Raw genomic sequence first — 22,361 nt, 5'->3', positions numbered from 1 at the left:
TGCTCCATTCCTCCCCTGCGTCGCACTTGACACGCATGTTCCATTTATAAAGCTCTTTTTCCATAAATTCCCTCCTTGGCGAGTCCTGTAAGGTTGATGTTCATGCATCACAGGGTGTTGGTGAAGTACTACGGGAAGGCGTCTCACGCATCTGCATATCCTTGGGAAGGGGTGAATGCCCTGGATGCTGCAGTGCTGGCCTACAGCAACCTCTCTGTGCTCAGACAGCAGCTCAAACCAGAGTGGAGGCTTCATGGTGAGCAGCACATTCAGTGTCATATCATTAGATGAACCTTGAAAGCAGCAGTTTATTAGACATCACCTTTAGGTCTGTTAAGCCAATATGTTCCATGGTGTGCTTAGAAAACTCCACGCACACCCAGCAGCACCCTGAGCAATGAGGTAAGGTTACGCAATCGTCTTTCAAGGCAACAAACTGTTTTTTTTTTTGTTTTTGTTTTGAGTCGGTAGATCGCAAACACACAGCTAACAGAGGCTAACACATTGTTAACACAAACGAAAGTGATGCGAACACACTGCTAAGGTTAAGGTCAGGTTAGATTTAGTAACTAACTAAGACTAGTAATCGTAGTAATAGTAATAATACTAGTAATTAGTAGAAACTAATTGTTTCAGGAAAGATTAGTAGTTTGAATTAAAAGATGCGTCCATTTTTTAATTAAATCTGGATGAATTATATTCCTTAAACACAACTCAAATCATGGATTCTGTTGTGATGGCGCTATTTCAAATTACATTCACTTGTGCTTCTGTATCATAGCTAATTGACCATGTGCCTGTGTTAGATGTGCCGCCCAAGCATCTTGCCTTACTTGTAAAGGGCTTTCAACAGAAATAAGAAACAACACACAACTTTGGCGTCCAACCCTAAATCAAGAGTCTATGTGTTGAGTGGCACAGTTTCATCTAATCTTACCCTCCATCTTGCACATTGTCCTCATTTTCTTCACTGCAGGCATCATCAAACACGGAGGGGTGAAGCCTAACGTTATCCCCGCCTACACAGAGTTAGAGTTTTATCTGCGCACGCCACTGGCTAAGGATCTTGGTGACCTGAAGGCCAAAGCTGAGGCTTGCTTCAGAGCAGCTGCTGTGGCAACTGGCTGCCAAGTAAGCTTACCGCAAGTCGTCCTTCTCTATTTCCTCTACCCTGGACACACGTTAAGAGTCAAGTACAGATGTGGATGTTGTTGATGCAGTTTAGAAATTCTACATTTGTGCTGTTATACAACACTGCCATTTTTAACATACTCCTGTAATTATTCGGTGTCATTGTTACGTAATTCAGTCACCTTCAGGCTGCTTTTCTCCTTTTGCACTTGCTTCAAGCAGCTTTGACTTAAATTACAGAGCATCTGTGTTATTGTATTTAATGTGTGACTCTTACTTTTTACAATTTAGGGAATATCATTGTGTCTCATTAGGTGGAGATAACCTACCCAACTCCCGCCTACTATAACATCCTGCCTAATACCACGCTGGCAAGCCTGTATGAAAAGAATGGAAAAGCTTTAGGGATTCAGTTTCCCGAGCAGCTAGACAACTTCTCTGGTAGGTGGAATAAAAATGAATTAACACAGACATCGAGCTTCCTCCATAGTCTGTGCAGAGGAAATAAACGTACAGCTGTGATCCTGCTATTGTCACATTTATAGTCCAGTGAATCAATGAAGAATCATCATCACAGTGAATTTTTAATTATTTGGCAGGTTCGACAGACTTTGGCAACGTATCATTCAATGTCCCGGGTATCCATCCTTTCTTCTACATCTGCAGCGACGCGTTGAACCACACAGAGGAATACGCAGAAGCAGCAGGTACAGCAGTATGTCTGTTGACAGCAGATTTTTATGGATGTTTCCGGCCATCATCTCTTTCCGGGTCATTTGGTTTAGTTTTTAATGTTTTTTTTTTTTTTCCCTCCTCCACCGCTGTCTCTCCTGAGCCAGGAGCTGAAAAAGCCCAGTTGTACACCCTGAGGGTAGCCAAAGCCCTGGCGATGACAGCTGTGGATGTGGTGTGCTGCCCGGATCTGCTGTTACAAGTGAAAGAGAACTTCAGTCTAGCCAAACTGACACAGGAGAAATGAGTAGGAGGCAGTATTGGCAGCTCCATAAATATTAATAGAATAATCAGGTATTCTGAGCCACGGCTGAAATACAGATTCACAGAGCTGCTCTTCGGTTTCTACGCCCAGATTGCTTTTAGAAGTTTGACATTTTGTTGATCGTGATATTGGTTTTTATGTGTTTGTTTGGTCTGGGGATTATGATGCATGATAATGCATTCACCTGAGGAGGACAAAAAAAAAATCCCTGGATGAATTAACAAGAGACATTTCTCAGGCAAACAAAATATTTGTTTTTGTTTTTCCTGAATTAATGAGATACCTGGAAATCCTTAAACAAGGCTCTCATTCCCACTCGAGAGCTGGTGGAAGTAAACATGTCAAACTAAACAATGAAATCACACAAACAGTGTTCATTTTCAATAAAATGTCCATTCTTGCCCATTTTTCCCTCTTCACTGCTTTTAGGGTCTTCATCGGTTTCCAGAACCTGATAAGACATTTGTTTCCACGAGCTCTCGGGACCATTCAGAGGCACAGCTTCCCCAGAGGTGTCGATGATGCAGCGTTGCAATTACTGTGAGATATTCTCAGTGAATACAGTGACAGACTCTTAAAGGGATGAAAACAGATTGATTATAAAACCCTCTTTTTATAACTGAAGACACTTTTCATCGAGAAGTTTGAAAGCCTCCCATTTGAAAATAAGGGTGAAAGGCAACACGCATGCACTGAGATACTTTGTACATTTGCAGTGGTTTCCAAAAGTCCTGGACCCCCTGAAGTAATTAACCTCGTGCTGTGTACCCCCTCGAGCTGCTAGCACCACCAGCGGCTAATATTAACATTGTCAGGCACTGTGCTGGACGCTCCTGAGCAGATGGTTTCGACAATCGGCGCTTGGCCTTCAGCTGATCGACTGTTTGATTGACAGTTTCTTCTGCTCCCATGGGTGTGGGGCAATTTCAATCATTTTTCCATATTTATGCAAGTTTGGCAACACACCGGGTGCTAAAAGGACCTTATATTCTCCCTCCAACCCAGCAGGAAATGGATATTGATCTACTGGTTTTGCATCCAGGAGACCCGACCGCAGCCCAGCTCTGCCTCTCTGGTTCTGAGACCATCAGAGGAGAAAGGGAACAGGTCTTGACAAAAAGCCTAAAATCCTGGTTCATTTGTGATGGAGGGTTTTTAGCAGATACTACAGTGTATACCCCTGAGGGTACATGTACCCATGGTGAAATCATAGCCCATCGCCATAGGATGTTAAAAAAGAGAAACATTGTGCAATATAATCTACATTTTTCCTTTTTAAAAGAATTGTGCTGGCAACCGTGGAGCTGGTATGAGTCCAGCCTCTAATAGCTGTGAACGTTGATCCTCCTGCACCGCTGGACCATAGACAGAAAGACAAATAAGGTTGTTCCCATTAAATGGTGGAAAAAGCAACATGAAGTGGCCACAATTAATAAAGTGAGAACAACTCATGTCTTGTGGCCACAAAATAATATTTTCTTTCCTTCCTTTTTGCCACTCCGAGGTTCTGTAAAGCCAAAACGTGAGACTTGAAGTAAGCTGACACAGATGGTTGTGCAGAGCTCAGCTGAGGACGGTTTACGCCATCTTTCTCCCTCATTACACCTGGATATTATTACTAGCAGATATGTAAAACAAACAGTAATGGGGTTTGGTTTTTCTGCATCAGAACAAATAATTTTCACATTTTCTGAAAACAAAACATTTATTTAACATCTTACATGTCACAGATTTGGAGTTTAACGCCTGTATTTTTTTCCCCCCCATTCGGTGTAAATTTACTTATAAACCACCCAAAGATATTTTGAAAGGTGTTTTTTTTTTTTTGCCCAACAGGCTAAAAAATAAGTTAAAACTAGCAAATAAAAGTTCACATTGAATCTCAAAGCCTCACAACACTGACCGAGGGGATGAGCTTCAGTTGTATCAAAAGAGAAGTTAATACAATAATCAATGGTTGAGGGTTTACTAAACATTGAGTTTTACATTTGCAACATTTTCAGTTGCCTTTTTACTAAACTTTGTCACAAAATGCATTGCAGTAGCTTAACAGCATTGATACAAAGATCACAAGAAAATGTTACGTGTACCGAGTCACTGATGTGCTGCAACACAGAGAACCTGAATATCGCGTGGCGTGCATGAGTGGTAGTCGTTCCGTAGTTCGTATGCAGGGGGGAAGGTGATGACGCTTCAGTGTGCTGGAACCATTTTTTTGTGAGTGTTCAAGTTTTTTGAAATTTCAAAATGTGATCGCTGCGCAGCTGCTGAAAACGTAGCACATCAAGTGTTCACCTCGATTACAACATCAGGCAGTGTATTTCCATCCACGGCACGATGGTAGCAACACGAAACACATTTGACTGAGTGATGAAACCAGTGCACGTCATGAGTCTTAAGTGGCTGGGTCAAGAAGGCAGTAGTCCCTGTGTGGCGGTGGATCTCATGCGTCATAAAGTTTCTTCTCTGCATCCAGTTAAAGCGTCATTTTTCTGCCCTTCATATAGGAGCCAAGTTTACTGGAGCGCCGTCGTAGTTGATGCATCCCGCGTTACGAGTAGATGGACCAGTAGATGATGTTGAAGAGGATGTAAGCTCCTGGAAAGACGACCCGCGAGTACTTGTCTATGGCGTGGGTGTCAATCCAAATGTTCACGTAGCCCCTGGAGGGCTTCACCTGACCAGTAATCTGCGGATCATTCAGGGCCACCTGAGCCAGCATTCGCTCCTGACGGCCGCCGTTCTCCGGCATCCCATAATGCCCTGTGGTGTTGGCATCCATAGACCCGTAGCCGGTGATCTGGGGGTCTATCATCATCTCGTCCGGGTTGCCGATGCCACATGTGCACGGCAGCTACAGCAAAAGAGTTAGAAAAGACTCTCTGAAGTTACAACTTAACTAAATCAAGAATGTAAATTCATTACTTTGTTAAATGTTTATCGTATTGCTGCACACTTGAGGCCTTTAAATAACTTTGGCATGAAACATTTATAGGAGCTTGTTTGTGCTGGAAATGTTCCTCGGGGTACGTGGGCAATTTGGCGCCATATGCCACAGCATTTGGCAGATGAAGACTACCAATATAGTACACAAACCCAAGTCCTCAATATAATTTGCAATAGCCCCAAGAGCAGCTTAAAATGATGCAATTCAGAAAATATTTCTCTCTTCATTGGAAATGCACAAACATTATTAATTCTTGTATTCATTTTTGTTTTTTGAGTCAAAAAATTTCAACATAAAAATCAGGCCAGCCGTGTCCTAGAGTAAGCTAATGAAGTCCTGCTTCACCCAAACATCATTTGACTCACTCTTAGATGTTTAATTTATGAAGATGTTTTCTCCTGTGTGACTTCTAGGTGAATCCAGAATTCAGAAGATTGTTGTTGCTGGAAGCTACTGAGCACCAAGACTTGACAACTTTAAAAAACATCTGCACACTCTCAAACGCATCGTCCAGCTAAAATCTCCCTGACTCAAACATTTTGGGTTCCATGTTCCGCGAGGCTAAAAGTAACCAACACATTCTGTTGAAATCCCGCCTCCCAGCTAGCTGATGGTGCAGGAGTCCGTTTCCTGGTAGCAGGCTGCTGGCCAATGAATGAGCAGGAGGGGTGGGAGTTCAACTCTACAATTCTACAATTTCATTTAGCAGACGCTTTTGTCCAAAGCGACGTACAACACAAGCAAGAATTTAGACTTAATTAAGGAAAAGTCCATAGGAAGCGCAAAAGTGCTTCAGTTGTGATTTGGTCACAGGTACTGCCATCTAGTGGCAGGAGAAGTGTCACCCCCCCCCCCTTTTTTTTTGGACAAACATACAACATCACACAACACAGTTAGTGCTTCATAATCACTATGTGCTGGGTCTTGGACCCTCTGACTTATTCTACCCCACAGGACAAAGAGGAGAAGAGTCAGGTTCAGTGCCTCGGTGCTCTCTGAACAATTGAGTCTTCAATTGTCTCTTAAAAGTAGAAAGGGACTCAGCAGAACGCACAGAGTTGGGTAGTTCGTTCCACCATTTGGGAACAACAGAAGAGAAGAGTCTGGCTAGAGATTTGGAGCAGCGCTGGGCTGGAAGCACCAGGCGTCTTTCGCATGCAGAGCGTAGTGGGTGAGAAGGAGAGTAGACCTGGATCAGGGATTCCAGGTAGGCTGGAGCCATTCTTGTGATTGTTTTGTAAGCCAAGAGAAGTGCCTTGAATTTGATCCTGGCTGCCACTGGAAGCCAGTGAAGAGAAACCAGCAGCGGGGTGACATGTGCCCTTTTTGGCTGGTTGAAGACCAGACGTGCTGCTGCATTCTGGATCATCTGCAGAGGCTTGAATGAGCATGCAGGGAGGCCTGCCAGAAGAGAGTTGCAGTAGTCAATGCGTGAGATGACAAGAGCCTGAACCAGAATCTGTGTGGTCTGTTGGGTCAGGAAGGGTCTGATCTTCCTGATGTTGTAAAGGGCATAACGGCAAGACCGAGAAACTGAGGCCACATGAACCTGAAAGGTCAGCTGGTCATCAATCATGACACCCAGGTTTCTGGCTGAGTTTGAGGGCACAAGTAGGCTCGAGTCAAGTTGGACAGTGACCTGAGGCTGAACAGATGGACAAGCTGGAAAGAGAATAAGTTCAGTCTTAGAGAGATTCAGTTGAAGGTGGCGTTCCTTCATCTATGTGGAGATGTCAGCCAGACACGCTGATATACGATCTGAGACCGTTCTGTCATCAGGTGGAAAAGAGAGGAAAAGCTGAGTGTCGTCAGCATAACAGTGGTAGGAGAAGCCATGGGAGCGGATCACTGCACCAAGTGAGGTGGTGTACAGAGAGAAGAGAAGGGGACCAAGCACTGACCCCTGAGGAACCCCAGTCGATAGGCCATGTGACCTAGACACCTTTCCTCGCCATGACACTCTGAAGGATCTGCCTGTGAGGTAGGACTTGAACCACAACAAGGCAGAACCAGATATGCCGAGCTCAGAGAGTGTGGAGAGGAGAATGTGATGGTTCACCGTGTTGAAGGCAGCAGACAGGTCCAGCAGAAGTAGGACAGAGCACTGACCAGCAGCTCAAGCTCGTCTCAGTGACTCAGTGACTGACAGGAGTGCAGTCTCAGTGGAGTGGTCACACCTGAAGCCAGACTGAAAGGAGTCAAGTAGGTTGTTGTTCCGCAGATGTTCAGAGACCTGGTTAAATACTGAGCGCTCCAGTATTTTTGACAGGAATGGCAGAAGTGATACTGGCCTGGAGTTTTCAACCTTGGCAGGGTTGAGATTAGGCTTTTTGAGCAGTGGGGTGACACGGGCCTGCTTAAAAGTAGCAGGGAAAATGCCAGTTTCCAGGGAGGAATTGACAATGTGTGTGACTGCAGGTTTGATAGTGGGCAAAATGGTCTGCAGGATGCTGGTGGGTATTGGATCGAGAGGACAAGTTGTAGGTTTTGAGCTCAGGAGAAGTCTGGAGACTTCATCTTTGCTCAACTCCACAGGAGTCGTGCTCTATCATTTTGTTTTTTTGTTGTGAGGCTTTGTTCAGACTGTCAGTCCAAATCCAATTTTGGGCGTATCCAGATTTTATAAGCCAGTGTGGACAGCCAAAAATCCCATGAATCGCATGTTTTGAAATCAAATTCCAAACTGGTTTCTTGAGGTGCGTCTCAGTCTCAATGGTCCGCTAGGATTTTCTCTTGCAACCTGTCCCTCCACATCCGGACACAAATCTAATCTCATCACTTGCACAGTGATGAGGAAAAAAAAAAAAAAAAAAAAAGATTTGATGCGAGATAAACAATTGCCTGTCATTTGAACGAAGTGAAAGTGTTTGTGGATTACTGGGCTTGGGAGTGTATAAAGAAGACGTGGATTATACTGGCCAAACTGTCAGAGAGTTTGTAAACGGACATTTTGTACAGTTTACTGTTGTTAATCTTCAGTCTCCATTAGCTCCCAGCAAGAAGCACGAGGCTGGCATTTCCTAGATTAGGATTTTGCCAAGAAGTGCAGAGGAGTAAAATCCTCTTGATTCTCGATAAACAAATGACCAAATTGTTTCAGTTTCTTACAACCACAACAGGTAACTTTGCAATGTTCATTTGTTGGAATTCACCACCATAGATCAGCCATCAACCAAAGCAACAGATTTGGTTTTGAATTGAGGTTTTCTTTGCTTGTGTGATGGAAGTCACATTTTTCCTCCAAACAGCTCCAACTCTTTGAGGTGCTGTTTAAATTCATGAGGAAGGTGCAGCCAGCACAGAACAAATGGTAGTCAGCAAACACAAGCTGCCTTTCATCAATAAGTGATGTAAAACAACAAAGCAACAATTGTTTGCTCATGTGTTCTAGCAGATTTAGAGGAGTAGGAGATCATTTAATTCTTACCGCGTAAATAAGAGCCAGAATTTCAACTCCTTGTGTTGTTGATTTTGTGGTAATAGTTTTTGGAACGCTCATCTGTGACATGTTCTTAGGCACAATTTTTCTTTTTCTTTTTGTAGCCCTCAATGTAGACTGATAGACAGGAACAAAGCCTGATGGCTGTGACTCTTTGTTCCTGACATCTATAGAATGCTGCAGAGATGACCAGCCCTGAAGTTAGTATTGCGCCACCAAAAACGAGACTTCCCTGCTCCTTAAGTGAGATTTTTACATTGAATTTTGGATTATTGCTGGGAAAAAAACAACAACAACAACTTTGCACTGAACTTAAGTTTGTGAGCCTTACATATTTTGGTTAGCAGGACATTCTTGACACATGATCGCCACTCTTGTGATTTTTGAAATATAAATGTAATCGTTAGCATAATGTTAGCTTCATACTTGAACAGACTCAACGGAAAAAGCAATTCAAAAACCCCATTAACTTTGAGACAAGGGCACCAGCTGTTCAGCAATTCAAACTTCTAAGTTCATGACTCATTCCTTCGACACATTATTACGTGCCTCAGTTACAGGTGTACAATAGTTATCAAGATCGTCCTGTTTGTTTCCTGTCGGTGAGACCAAATTGAGGGCTAGAAAAAAAGTGTGTAACAACAAACTTGTACTTCAGAAAAGTTGTATTTCGCTCTCAGACATTGTGCAGTAAAGCAGATAATCACTTCCAGCTACATAAACTGGCATTGTCATCCTGGTTTGACGTTGGAGGAAGCCCATGTAGAGAAACCAGCCTCATCATCAATTATAAACACAACAACATTTCATCGGTGAACAGCAGCCAAGCACAAAGAAAAGGACACGAATTTACACTTACTCTCTCCCTCAGTTTTCTCTCTTTCCTCTCCTGGACCGTGGAGAGGTAGTTGACCGCCGCGTACTCTATCACCGACAGGAATACAAAGACAAAACTGACCCAAAGGTATATGTCCACCGCCTTGATGTAGGAGACCCGCGGCATGGAGGCGTTGACCCCGGTGATGATGGTGGACATGGTCAGCACTGTGGTGATGCCTGGAGGGGAGACACACAAACAGTTTAGTCACAGCAGCCTTTTTGTGTCCTGCCGCATCATCACGGAGGAGAGATAGAACGAGATCTAACATGGCCGTGCATGTGGTTATTGTGCACTGAGACATTTTGAGGCATATGACTGGTGTTCCTGCTCTCAACAGGGTCAGCTTCGATACGCGGACACATTGCTGCTCCACTTGCAAATCGATGACGATAGTTGCTTATTTGCAGCTATCAAAATGAATGCATCCAATGAAATGACTTCATATTTAATCTGAGGGTAGGATATACATTGTTTTACATTAGTTGACATCGAAGCTAGTTGCTTTTGGTTTGGGTTAGTGGGCAGCATATCCTACATTTTTGGAAGAAATAGTTTCGAAGTTGCAATTTTGACTAATAAAGTAAAGTCAACGACATAAATCATTTTCATCCACAGTTTTAACTTGCATGTTTTGAGGTACATCCAGCTGCAGCCGTCGCAGGACACGCCTACGACTTGACACCCACTTGTGCTTGTTAGTTTTAAGGATAAAGACTGGAATCAAACTCGTGATATTACTGTAAAAACTAACATACTGCCAGACAATCTCCAATATATCTCAATATCTGTGTATTTGTATAAGAAAATACAACTATTAAAAAGAAAAAAAGCATAACTTATGTATTTATTCACTGCTTTTTGTTGTTGGTTTTGCAGAGTTGTACGGCTGTGATGCGACAATGGATGAAAAAGCGCCTGTTGTTCCTGAACCTGAGGGTGAAGGTCCCTTGACGGGCCACAGGATTAGGAAGAGAAGAGAAAATGAGGTTGGGATCGACTGCGTAAAATTTTCCAAGTTTGCATTATTATAAAGACTCAGGAAGTTTTACCTCTTCAGTCACATTCAATTTTCAAGTCTTGAAATGCTAAGATTGACAAATGTAACTGAGTCAGATGGCTAGCTTAGCATAAAGTCTGGATTCAGAGAGAAACAGCTAGCCAGGCTCTCTGTGAATGTCGTAAAATCTCCTTATTTTACTTATTCGACTAAAGATCAGTATTCTTTTTTGTTCCAACCAACACAATGTAAAAGTCACAATTTGCAGTTGAATCTTATTATTTCTTGGCCAGGAGCAGCAACTTTATGGAATCTGGACCTGTTGCCTAGCAACTGGTCCTCTCCAAGAAATAAATTGCTGAAATGCTGTTAAAATGCTAAAATGTTCATACAGATTAGAGAAAGACAACATGAGGCATCAATTCGCGGGTTTAAGAGGTGGTTACTGTCAAATTTTGTTACTTTTACAAGTACTAGGCTAAGCTAACGTGCTAGTTGCTCTGGATAACAAACATATTCACCTGACAGATAGAAGAGAGGAGGTTGGGAACTACTGCACTGGGCCACCCTGCTTCCTGTGATCATTTCTCAACATAAATCACCATTTAGAAGTTTCTTTCTCTCGTACCTAGAGGGACCCTTGCGGGGACGGCCCTGCGATCAATCCAAAACGACACCCAGGACAGCATGACCATCAGCGTGGCAGGGAAGTAAGTCTGCAGCAGGAAGAAGAAAATGTGGCGCCGCAGGGTGAAGTGGATGTACAATCGATTGTACCAGCCTGGGAAGGAGAAGCATTGCAGTTACACGATGTCACAAGCTCACTGCTGATTGTGCAAACACTCTGACAAGAGTTTCCCAGCCATTCTGGCAGGGACAGATAGAACACAAAATCCCTTTTACGCTTCAGGTTGCTCTTGTGAGCTGGAAAGTGACATGTGGTTATAAAGGGGCTGTGGGGCTTTCACAGCAGAGTACAAGTGGCTCGCAGTGGTTCGAGTCATTTCGTTTCAGGGGAAGGATTAAATATGAGTACACTCATCACAGTGTGACATTAAAGGAACACCAGTTTCATGTAAGCAAGACTGGATGCTTCAGTTTGGGGGGGGGACAGCTCCTCAAGCAGAATCATTTAAATCATAATGTAACTGTGATCTAGTTTTCGCACGACACACACTTTTGCCACATTTGCATAATCTCCTCCGTTGACTGTATATATTACAAGTACTTGAGTTGTGGATTACCTGTGCTGCTGTAGAAAGCCAGCTTGGTGGTGGTGTGAAATTTCTGGATGAGGAATTGGGACAGGGATATTCTGTCATCGGTGTTGAGGGATTCGTTGCCTTTCTTCCAGTACAGCATCAGGTCGTCGTCAGTGTATGCATCTGAGAGGCAGGAGGCAAAAATAGAAGTGAGAACATCTGCAGCGAAGAAAGTTCGAGATGCGGTGCAGCACTGTGCAGCTGGGAATTTGGGGAGGAAAATAGGATGACGAATGAGAATTCAATATGTCTTTGAAATCATGTTTCACATTCAATGGGAGCTGAGAAAGGCAGGACTGCAAAAATAAAACAGGAAAATAACGAGATAACTAACTTGAGCCATGGTCATCGTTATCACGAGCTCACGCCGTTCACATTACAAGCACTGCCACCCTCACGTGCCACATTAACCCCAGAAACCAAAGACATGTGATCTTGTTGAGCCATCAAAGAAGTGAGGAATCAAAGGTTGCTTAGAAATAGTGCGCCAAAAATGTAAGTTTCAGTATAAATAGACTGATGACTCCTTCTTGTCTTTACTGTCTGTCATGTGATACGCAAGAAACTGTTTAAATTTGAAACCAGACCTAACTCTCAGAGCTGTCACATTAAAGTATTCACTCACATTTTTCCTGTACTTGTTGAAAACATCATATCGCCAACTGCTCAAACCAACGCAACCTGTGTTGAGGATATGACCCCTGAAAACCCGTGTGCTGTGAACACACACACACACTCGACTGTAGGTGTGAAATATTTGTTCCTTGTGTTGCTACAACTCACAACTCTCAATCTCCAGCGAGCAGGTTTGGGTGTCCAGAGGGAAGCGGCTCAGGTCCATGTTGCACATGGCTGTAACGGTGACCCTACAAGATGGAATGCAGAGGAAAAACTTCACTGTAATTCAGATTTTAGAGGAAAATTCATACAAATGAAGGGAAAGAGAAGCTCAGCTGGGGTTTTGGAATATTTGCTTTCAAGCAGCTTATAATATTTTTTCTACCTTTTTCATGCATGATCCTGTCCTATATGTTATTTGTGCACCTGTGTCTTTTCCCCTAACTCCAATAACAGTAAATAATGCCGAAGGCAGTGTTTTTGACCGTGAAAGGCACCTGAGACTGTAGAGGACGTTGCCATCAGGATAAACCCGGAGCATGACGTTGTCGGTGGTGGTGTCATGGATGAACGAGCGTTTGGAGTGAACAAAGAACATGTCAGGAACCCAAATCTTCTTCACCAGGCGACTGTCAAAGGTCATACTCTGGTTGTTGGTGCTGGGGAATGACAGACGCTCGTCCTTCCAGTAGTGACGCAGGTACAGCGTCATGGTAAAGTCCTGCAGGACGGATAAATTTAATTTTCGTATCTTTTATCATGCATCCATCCGTCAGGGGTCTTAAAGTGATCCAGTAAAGGGCCGTGTGGCTGCAGGTTTTCATTCCAACCAAGCAAAAGCAACACTTGATTCTACTTAAATCAACTAAGCTGTGTCCACACAGCTCATTTGTTGGATCAGATGTTGCTTTTGCTTGGTTGGAGTGAAAACCTGCAGCCACACGGCCCTTTACTGGATCACTTTAAGACCCCTGATTTAGAGTATCAATCAGCCTAGTGCCCACTTGATGTCTTTGGACTGTGGGAGGAAGCTGGAGTACCCAGAGAGAACCCACACAGACACAGGGAGAAAATGGAGACTCCACACAGAAAGATCCCGTGCCCGAGCTGGGGCTGGAACCCGGAACCTTCCTGCTGTGAAGCCGCTGTGAAGCCACAGTGCTAACCACTGCACCACTGTGTCTTTTATCATGAAATCATCAAAAACTTAAATGATATCACTTACCATATCCACTTCAGAGATGGTGTCAAGGCTTTCAACCTGAACGTCTACTCCCACTGGAATTGGGGGACCTGACATGAAAAGGACTCATGTCACTAATGGATAAAAAAAAAGGATTCTAGGTTGTTTTTTTTGGCTCCATCCTAAATGCGAGAGTGGGCAGAGCAGCGATCAGGAGCGTTACAGAGGCTTTTAACTTTTCCTTTTTTAAGTTCTAAAATCAACAATTAATCACATAAATACCAAGTGACTGCTTGTGCCACGACTGTACCGGTCTGGCTTGGATTCCACTTTTGACCTATTTTAGCCCTTCTACTCTACAGCATCATCCTCCAATAGTACACAAATACAATTAGGTCAAAATAATGGATCAAAGTTGACGCAGCAGTGGATGTAATCCAGCTCTCTTTTCCACTTTTAGCAGAGGAGCAGTTGGTGGGCCAAAATCAGGCTCCGCGAGGGTCGCATGGCGGGTTTTCAGCAGCAGATTGTCGTGTGATTGTCGCACTCGAATAAAACCAGCACGTTTCTCTCTTTGGCAGGAAAATGTACTTATTTACCACAAAAGATAAACAGCTAAAAAGATTATGAATATATTTCATGTCAGTCTCCGTATAAAAACAAAAGCTCGGGAGCCTTTATGTTGGAATTATCCTGCGGTCCAAAAAACTGACATCAAATCCCTCTAATAGACAGACGTACAAAAAAAGAAGATGTGATGTGTATTAACACGTGACAGGACGTAAAGACTCCAGGTCAGCCTGCAATGGATGGTGTCATTAATGGATCCCAGAGCTTAGCTCCCAGGACAGTTTGGCCCAAACCAACCACCTCCTACAGCATCCTGGATGAGTTGCAAGCTGAGTTCCTGCATGTATGAGCTAAAAAAAAAACAACAACAGATGAGAGTGTCGGGTGTTATTTTTAATTTGGTGTTAATCCTGTGTCAGATCCTCTTGTTGTCATATTTAGTCTTCCTCATCTTGTTTTTATTTAGTCATGTTTCAACAGACCAAGGTGTCAGCATTTTATCTAGTTGTAGTCCAAGAAAACCACAAGTATTTCCGTTTTACTTGAAGGAAACTTGTTTGGGCAGGGGATTTAGTTGAAGGCACATTTTAGTCGATGCGCTTGTTCATTTTAGTGAAGGAAATTTGGAAAAAAAGAGTCGTCAACCAAAAAAGGTTTGTCTCATTTTCATCGACAACTTTCATTGGAATGCGTGAAAGATCTGACCTCCAAACGCGGGTCTCATGGTGAAATCGTGGTCATCTATTCTCAGCAGCTGCTCCGACTTTGTCATCGGAGATTTCGTCATGTCTGGACTTCGTTTGTAGATGGGGCTGCAGATCAAAAACAAAAACGCAGTTACGGTGAGGCTTCAGAGACATTTGACGCCAGGAAGGATGTTGCTTGATGTCCGAAGAAGTAAGAAAAATCAAGTAAAATATTGTGAATATGAGTTTGAAAAGTCACCTTCCAGATTTGTGACCTGTGCCTCCATCCATTCTTGTTTCTCTTCGCGACCTGACAGTTGACAACAGCAAACATGACAACAATGCAACACTGTCAAGGTAGAAAATCTCCGACAAGGAAGGTCATGTGATCACCAGTTTGACTGGCTGTAAGCTGATGATCTCATCAACTAAAGGACAGATTTTGATGAGAGTTTGGTGGCAAATTTTAGTACAATTACAAGGGGAAAGCGATTGACATCTGGAGGCAATCCTGATCTGATTATGGATCCAGGATCTCTGAGACTGTGCAGGACGTACTGTAGCTATTAGCGCTACTTTTCTGGACGGCATTGGCAAATCTTGATCTTTGAGTCCATGTGTGAGTAAAGATCGAAAGAAGGACCTTTCTGCACCTGGAAATCATCTTCATCACATTCGGACGACATCCCTGAGACATTTGAGTGTATTTTGCAGAAATTCTTTTGGGCCACTCATTAGAATGAGGGAGGTAAAAATGTATGAACAGAATTTGAAGACAGTGTTCATCCATGTAACTTTCTTGGGGGCTGCTACTCTGTTTATGTTTTTTTTTAAACACATCGTCTTTGTTTTGGATGAAAATAAAATAAAACAAGTTGTCTCTCTGTTTTGTAATGTACAATTACACACATTTTTCCATCTTTTAGCTGAACAACTTAATTGCCGGCTTTTTCGATCGTTTTTTTTTTTTTATTTTCCAGGCAGCAGAACTTTGCTGGGTGCCACTTCTTCAATGTGAAGATGTTTTTTTCTTTACACCCAGGATGGTAAGCCACAACATATTCACCCATTTCTCAGAAAATCCAGCTATTCCGATGTATTAAATCTGGCTCTACATATATCATTTTCTGACGCTTAATAGACTGAACGGGGAATCAGGTAACTGAGTGAGGTTAAAAAAATAGTTTGCTGCGGTTTGAAACAAAAGTTTGACATGAAATATGATGCTTTTGACTTCCTGAGGAGATAAAGTACATCTGATTATATGTACAGGTATTTTATCCCAAAAAAACATGAAAAAGGCCACAAGGGTATTTCCTCATCACATCCAATTTGAGGGAAGCAGGAAATTCTGGTCTCGCTTTTTTTTGCGTGGGCTTCCTCCCTAAGTCAGAGCTTTTCAGGGCGAGCCGAGAGAGAGAGAGAGAAAAGATGAATTTATAAAAACCCTAAAATGGATTAATAGAGTAGAGCGTGCTGTGACACACAGAGCCAAATCCCTGAGACAACCGTAGACATTGCATTAAGACAACCCCACAGAAGAAGAAAGAAAAAGACGAAATTAAAAAAAAGAGAGACACTGCAGCACAAGAGCAAATCACTGGGTGCTGGCTGGCTGGATGGCTGGCTGGCTGCGGTGCTCGGATGGGCAATGGGTGCTATTCGTCTGCCTCCATCCAGCAGCTGGTTCCTAATCCTCTTGGCAGAAATGCGTCTCCAATCCCCTCTCTGCCCGGCTGCCTACATCACACAGTCTGTCAGCACTCTGCTCTACATGGCCGCTGCTGCAGCTTCTTGTGTTTTACGCAGCCGCTGGCCCTGCATGCGTGCGTCGCTGCAGGAAATGCATCAGAGTTCATTAGTAAAATAAAATCAGATTGTGAGAACTGAGCTTTTCTTTTCTTTCCCTTGCAGTTTTTTTTTTTTTGCCCAGTGTTCATGTAGAAGTAAGATAACAACACCGTGTGCATTTTTTTTTTAACTTAAAATCTTCTTTTTAAAATGTATCCCCCCCCCTCATGTGTGGGACTCGGCTTTCCCGCCCCAAATCCCTCCTCCACCCCCCACCCCCCCATCCTCCTCAAGGCAGAGGGTGAAAAAAGAAAAACGGGAAAAAAATTCAAAGTAATGTGGTGAAACCCACGCCATCAGCATCCAGCTGCTTCTGCAATTTCACACCCTGGGAGGAGGAGTGAAGCAACGGGAAACAGGAGCGGGAGGAAGTGTTAGATGACTGAATACGAGATTTTCTTCTCCTTGAAGAGGAATTAGAGATTTACATTTAATTTGTATTCTCTGACCGTGTGGGTCAGCACGGGGATGTGAGAGGACTTCTGAACTAAAAGTGTCGCGCAGATTTGATAACAAGACGATCAGGCGTTCGGAGATTACAGAGCCGCTTTGAAGCACTTGGCAGATGATTGTGCTTCTCTTAATGATCATCTTAATCACCTTACGGCTCAGATGATCACTTTAGATGACCGTAATTTCAGTCTAATAAAAAAAAAAAAAAAAAAAAAAAAAAAGATGGCGACAAATTCTAAACTGCAATGACAGTTTGTCAGCAGCAGCTGTTTTGTTACATTAAAGCATTGATTCCACTCAAAGGCATGAGAATCCCACTAGTGAGCAGATTGCCTCTAATCTATAAATAACAGCAATTACAGCATGAAAAGTGATACCGTATCTAAAGGCAGACGGATTATAATTTGTTGATGATATTAAGTGAATGCAAATCATTCTGCCGCTGATAAAATATTATGAGGCATGCAGAGCTGCGCTTTGCCTGCTCAGGAAAATCTTATCATCTTCAGCAGAAATTAATCAGTTTCACACATGTGGCTGCAGGCAACACTTGAACTACTAAATTGTATTCCGATGAGTGTGTTATTATTTAAAAAAGGTGTGAAGTGACAGAAAAGGGGAGTCGTTTCATGGAAAACTTTTTCGTACTGTTGTCATTATTCAAGTGCACATGGAGCTTCAGTGTTGTAGTGAGTGTTTGCAAAATATAAATATCAGATTGCGTTTACTTTGACAGAAATTTGCAATGTTACCGAGTAGAGAGATTTTTCCATAGCATCCCGATTCTTTAAGTATACTTTAAGAGAAAAATTTGTTTAAAAAAAAAAAAAAGCGGGTCATGCGATTTGTAGATGACGCTTGAACTTGTGTTTGCACTTTTAATCAAAATGAAAAAACCAAAACAAAAAGCTTATCTGAGGTGTCTACAAGATAAAAGCTGAAACGGTAATAACTGACATAAGGAAGAAAAATAAAAACACCCTGCAACACAACAATGAACTTCTCAGGCATTTAGAATGCTTTTTTTTATCTTCTCTGATAGCCATCAGAAGTCCCATCAACAAGGAGTTTTCAATGTGAGGTTTAACAATGTGTGAAAAATTGATTGAAAAGAAATCACCCCCCCCCCCCCCAACACTCACAATAAATCTCAAACTCTGAACTTCCGATGCGGAACATGTTGCTATGCATGTAAACTACAGCAATCCCTTCCTACACAAAGCATTGCTGTGGAATCATTTCAGGTCATCGCCACGCCTGCGTCAGCCGGCACCTTCACATGTTACACCCTCATGTTCAAATTCCTCTCAAACGTCTCTCCTATAATGACAAATCGGATTCAATCAAAACAAAGTGGAAATGAGGACACTTTAATGAATCCCAGATCTAGTTCAGTCCGGACTAAAACATTTAATCCAATGACGTATTAACAAGGCAGCAATTAGCCTAAATAATCACCTGGAAATGACTTTGACTACTGCCAGTGGGGGAAACAGTCATTAACAACTGGCCCACGGCAGTTGTGGGGCAAAAGCACACAGCATTCGGCAATAGTGCATAAATAGATGTGGGGATTTAGGTCTCCCTCTCTCTCTCTCTCTCTCTCTCTCTCTCTCTCTCTCTCTCTGTGCTCTCCAATCTGCTGTCTGAATAAGTCTGTCTTTTGGGGGGGTGGGGGGGCGGTATAGGGGACACAACAAACATTGGACAACATTGTGGAAACCTAAAAAAAAAAAAAAAAATTCCAAAACTCCTTGTAGGAACAAGATCTTCAAACTTCCTTTTTAAAGAATAAAAATATGTCGCGCTGTCGTGACATTACCTGCTTTGTTTGTAGGTCTCCAGCTTGTGACCCCGTGACTGGGTCATCCTCCCAGCTGCACCTGCCAGGCAAACACAGAAGAGCACAAGAACAGCATCCACCTGCATGGTTCACATTCCCCAGAGGACAGACCTCTCCTGTCATTCAGAATCTACTCCCCTCCTGGGCTTGGAGCACTCTGCCTCCTTCACACATTCCCCTCTCTTGCATTGGAGCCGATAAGCGAGAGGAAAACTGCAAACAGCAGCAGCAGCAGCAGCAGCAGCAGCGGTGGCGGCAGCAACACTGGGCTATTCTACGGCCTGAGTGGAAAACATCCTACGGTGCTTAATCTCCACAGTGGGAAAAGCAATTTTGACTAAACCCATAAATCCTTGAGCGTCAGATGGTGCAGATTTGATCCCTCCAGCGGCGGATGTGCCTGCCTCTCTGTGCTCTGCTGTGCTCAGATATCCTGCACTGCACTCTGATGTGCTCTACTCTACTTTGCACCGCCCAGAAACACCAATTCCCACAATGATGCGGTGTGCTCATTTGTAAGGTCAACAGTTTAGAAATACTGTGTGTGTGTGTGTGTGTGTGTGGGGGGGGGGCTGTATCTGATGTGAAAGGCTTTTTTAACTCATACCTGGTATGTTTGACCAGAAATGAAAACCTGATCATACAAATATTTTAGATTTTATTGCTACTAAATTAATCAAACACTATCAGGGCATCTAAAAATCGGGAACATGTTGGGATGTTCCAACAAATCGTACAAATCTGGAAACAGAATCAGCAGAAAGGCAACTTGCAGACAAAAGATACTGGGTTTTGAGACAATATTTGAGTCGCAGAAACTAAAAAAAAACAAATTAAAAATTTGAACAAAATCCAAAAAAAAACAAAACAAAACAGAAATACTATTAAAATGAAGCAGAGATGACCCAACCTACAAATCTATTTGATAAAAAATCGACTCTCTCTTTGCGGATAAATGGCAGATCAAAGGAATCCCCACACATCGATGTCATTCGCCTCGAAAAGTGCCTAAAATTATACGCGTTTTCAATTTGACAACCCACGAGAGGCGGGTGGCACTATTTGTCTGACATGAAATGTTGTCCATCTGCAAACACCAATCAAAAAACAGTCTCTGGCCTGACATCATCATCAGCCAGGCCACATGTCCACTTTTTTTCTCTCCCCCCCCCCCCCCCCCAGACTGACAGTTGGATTATAAGATCATGAATTTGGGTTAGCTCCATGGATGTCAATCTGAAAATTGGTGTAAGTAACATTAGGTTTTGTTTGTGTTTCTGATCTTGGAGTCTTGCTGACTGTGTACAAACCAACACAGAACACAAAACCATCTACGCCACGTGCTTTCAGTTACTGTACCGAATTGGAAAGAGCCTACTGGTTTTATGCGTTAAGAATGTAAGATCTGCATTAAGCCCTTAGCAGAGGCTTCATATTTTAATTGAATTTAAATTGACAGTAAACTGCTGGAAAATGTATTAAGAGATTACGGGGCTGCAGCCGTTATAGTCTGTGACTGCAGCTGGCAAATCTTCTGCCTCTTTGACATTTTGACTTTCGGCCTCTTAGATCAATGTGTGCAAACAAGAAGGGATTTTTTTTTTGCATTCCTTTGCAATAGTTTTGCATTCTCTCACAATTTTTATTACATTCCCCTGAAATAACACGGGCAGCATGAATGTGCAGTGGTCAGCACTGTCACCTTACAGCAAGAAGGTTCTGGGTTCGAGCCCCGGCTGGATCACAGGGTCTTTCTGTGAGTCTCCATGTTCTCCCTGTTCCTGCGTGGGTTCTCTCTGGTACTCCAGCTTCCTCCCACAGTCCAAAGACGTCAAGAGAGGACGAGGCTGATTGATACTCTAAATTGACTGTAGGTGTGACTGTGAGTGTGAATGGTCGTCTGTCTCTATGTGTTGGCCCTGTGATGGACTGGTGACCTGTCCAGGGCGCACCACGCCGAAGGCTGCTGGGATAGGCTCCAGCCCCCGCGACCCTTAACCGCATAAGCGGTAGAAAATGGATGGATGGATGAAATAAGACTTGCAATTCAGTGCACTATATTAGTTTCCCTTGCACTAAATTCAGCATTTCCTGGCAATAACTCCTGAACACACTTTCAATATGTTTTACATTCCATCAGACTAACTATATATTACATTCTTTTGCACTCACATTTGCATTGCCTTGCAATAATTTCATATTCCCTCACAATAACTTTGTGTTCCATTGCATAAATATTTGTATTCCATCACAAGATCACATGTTCCCTTGCGCATACTTTAGCGTTCCCCTTCAATATATTGTGATCCTCACAATAGCATTTACCTTTCAATGGTTCACGTTCTCTTCAAGTAACTTTTGCATTTTTCAATATATCGTATTCCCTAAATTTTACAGTCCCTTGTAATATAATGTATTCCCTTTTTAACCTTTGCGTTCCTTTGCAGTATAATGTATTCCACTGCGTTCCCACATCTGTACTCCCCTGATATTATTCCAGCACACTAAAAGCCCAGTTCAAAGTAAAATCCAACACGTTGATCCGCACTGATAGACATTTGGAAAGTAGCTTATTGTAAATGAATATTATTATTATGAGGGAACACAACAACAATGAAAAGATCTTGCCATAACTGTTAGGGGGCTCCATGTGTGAGGGGAGGATGATGTACATCAGGGGTCTCCACTGCCACTGGGAAGGGGCTGCTGTGGTTATGGGCTGTATTTCACCTCTTGGCCACCTGAGTGTGCTGATATGAAATTTTCAAACAAGATGGTAATAATTGTTGCTGATAAATTATTACACAGCATTATTATGAAATCACCACTACCTGTGTATTCGGGCGTAATCGTTTTTTTGTTTTTTTTTGCACACGTAAAATTATTCTTTCCACCTGTAAAATATAATGTGAATGATTAATTACTTGACAGATTATAGAAATGGAGAAATATGTGATGGGGTCAATCATGCAAAAAAACATATCAAATAACAAAAAGGTACTCATACATTCTCTGGAAACTTCAGTCAGGTGATATAAGTAACAAGTTACATCGATATTATATCGAATCGTGTCCCAGTGTTTTGAAATCGAAGCGTGAGTTCCTTACCAATACTCTACAAGATACAAACAAGCCGTTTGTATTTTATGAAAAATATTTTTCCCTCGTTTTTTTTTCTCCTCATGCTACCTTTCTGTTTTTACACAAACACGTGACACTTAAATCAACTATACTTGACGAATATGTAACTTCCAACTTATAATGCTCTTACCTCCTCGAGCTTCCAGTCAGAACCGGCAACATGAACCTGACAGTTGTTTTCGTCTGTAGTTTCACTCATAAGACATTAAAACTCATTGTTATATGTTCCTTCTTTATAAAACTGTTAAAAAACATTAACAATATAGCTAAAGTAACAGGTGTCACGCCCTCATTGCAGTTCCTGTAGGGGTACGTCACATGCTTCGTCGCTAGCCAATGAACGATCACTAAAAAGACTGTAAA

At 42.6% G+C, this 22,361-nt stretch overlaps 2 protein-coding genes and 1 long non-coding RNA gene across 5 annotated transcripts in view; 2 read left to right on the top strand and 1 right to left on the bottom strand.

Moving 5' to 3' along the window:
* LOC147246513 (peptidase M20 domain-containing protein 2-like) overlaps positions 1–3,092 on the top strand; it is a 4,492-nt gene extending 1,400 nt beyond the window's left edge. The window contains exons 2-7 of one of the 2 annotated variants that reach the window (XM_086181683.1): positions 1–33; positions 114–256; positions 977–1,131; positions 1,446–1,572; positions 1,731–1,838; positions 1,971–3,092. The exon at positions 1–33 is cut by the window's left edge and continues 116 nt beyond it. In XM_086181683.1, the coding sequence (XP_086037809.1) occupies positions 1–33; positions 114–256; positions 977–1,131; positions 1,446–1,572; positions 1,731–1,838; positions 1,971–2,110 (706 nt within the window). In that variant the 3' untranslated portion in view covers positions 2,111–3,092. Of the gene's footprint in view, positions 34–113; positions 257–976; positions 1,132–1,445; positions 1,573–1,730; positions 1,839–1,966 lie in introns of both variants that reach the window. The other variant, XM_086181684.1, reaches the window with a different exon arrangement.
* Positions 3,093–3,402: 310 nt separating this feature from the next.
* LOC147246511 (gamma-aminobutyric acid receptor subunit rho-1-like) lies at positions 3,403–22,294 on the bottom strand. 2 transcript variants are annotated; one of them, XM_086181681.1, is made up of 11 exons: positions 22,129–22,294; positions 18,837–18,897; positions 14,970–15,020; positions 14,730–14,836; positions 13,497–13,564; positions 12,769–12,992; positions 12,437–12,519; positions 11,636–11,776; positions 11,020–11,172; positions 9,374–9,570; positions 3,404–4,982 (listed from the first exon to the last, which is right to left on the bottom strand). In XM_086181681.1, exons 2-11 carry the CDS (start codon positions 18,881–18,883, stop codon positions 4,680–4,682), a joined length of 1,374 nt encoding a protein of 457 aa, XP_086037807.1. In that variant the 5' UTR covers positions 18,884–18,897; positions 22,129–22,294; the 3' UTR covers positions 3,404–4,679. The 2 variants fall into 2 exon arrangements, with proteins under 2 accessions (XP_086037806.1, XP_086037807.1); XM_086181680.1 differs by lacking the exon at positions 22,129–22,294 and having other exon boundaries at positions 3,403–4,982; positions 18,837–20,022.
* LOC147246512 (uncharacterized) lies at positions 9,709–11,772 on the top strand. The gene is made up of 3 exons (XR_015109649.1): positions 9,709–9,850; positions 10,271–10,380; positions 11,024–11,772. It is a non-coding gene; the product is annotated as an uncharacterized LOC147246512 (long non-coding RNA).
* Positions 22,295–22,361: the final 67 nt, after the last annotated feature.

This window comes from Aulostomus chinensis, chromosome 17 (assembly GCF_037954235.1).
Source record: "Aulostomus chinensis isolate RoL2024-O1b breed Wild chromosome 17, RoL_Achi_v1.0, whole genome shotgun sequence".
Taxonomy (NCBI): domain Eukaryota; kingdom Metazoa; phylum Chordata; class Actinopteri; order Syngnathiformes; family Aulostomidae; genus Aulostomus; species Aulostomus chinensis.
The sequence above is the reverse complement of the archived record's forward strand: the minus strand, read 5'-3'. Positions and strand labels throughout refer to the sequence as shown.

Bases quoted from the DNA above. Each gene is read 5' to 3' on its own strand.
- LOC147246511 (XM_086181680.1), bottom strand. From the start codon at position 18,943: ATGCAGGTGGATGCTGTTCTTGTGCTCTTCTGTGTTTGCCTGGCAGGT. The intron at 11,777-12,436 runs GTGAGTTGTAGC...CCTGCCTCTCAG, and splicing joins CTCGCTGGAGATTGAGAGTT to ATGCATACACTGACGACGAC. The intron at 11,173-11,635 runs GTAATCCACAAC...TCTCCTTCCCAG, and splicing joins GGCTTTCTACAGCAGCACAG to GCTGGTACAATCGATTGTAC.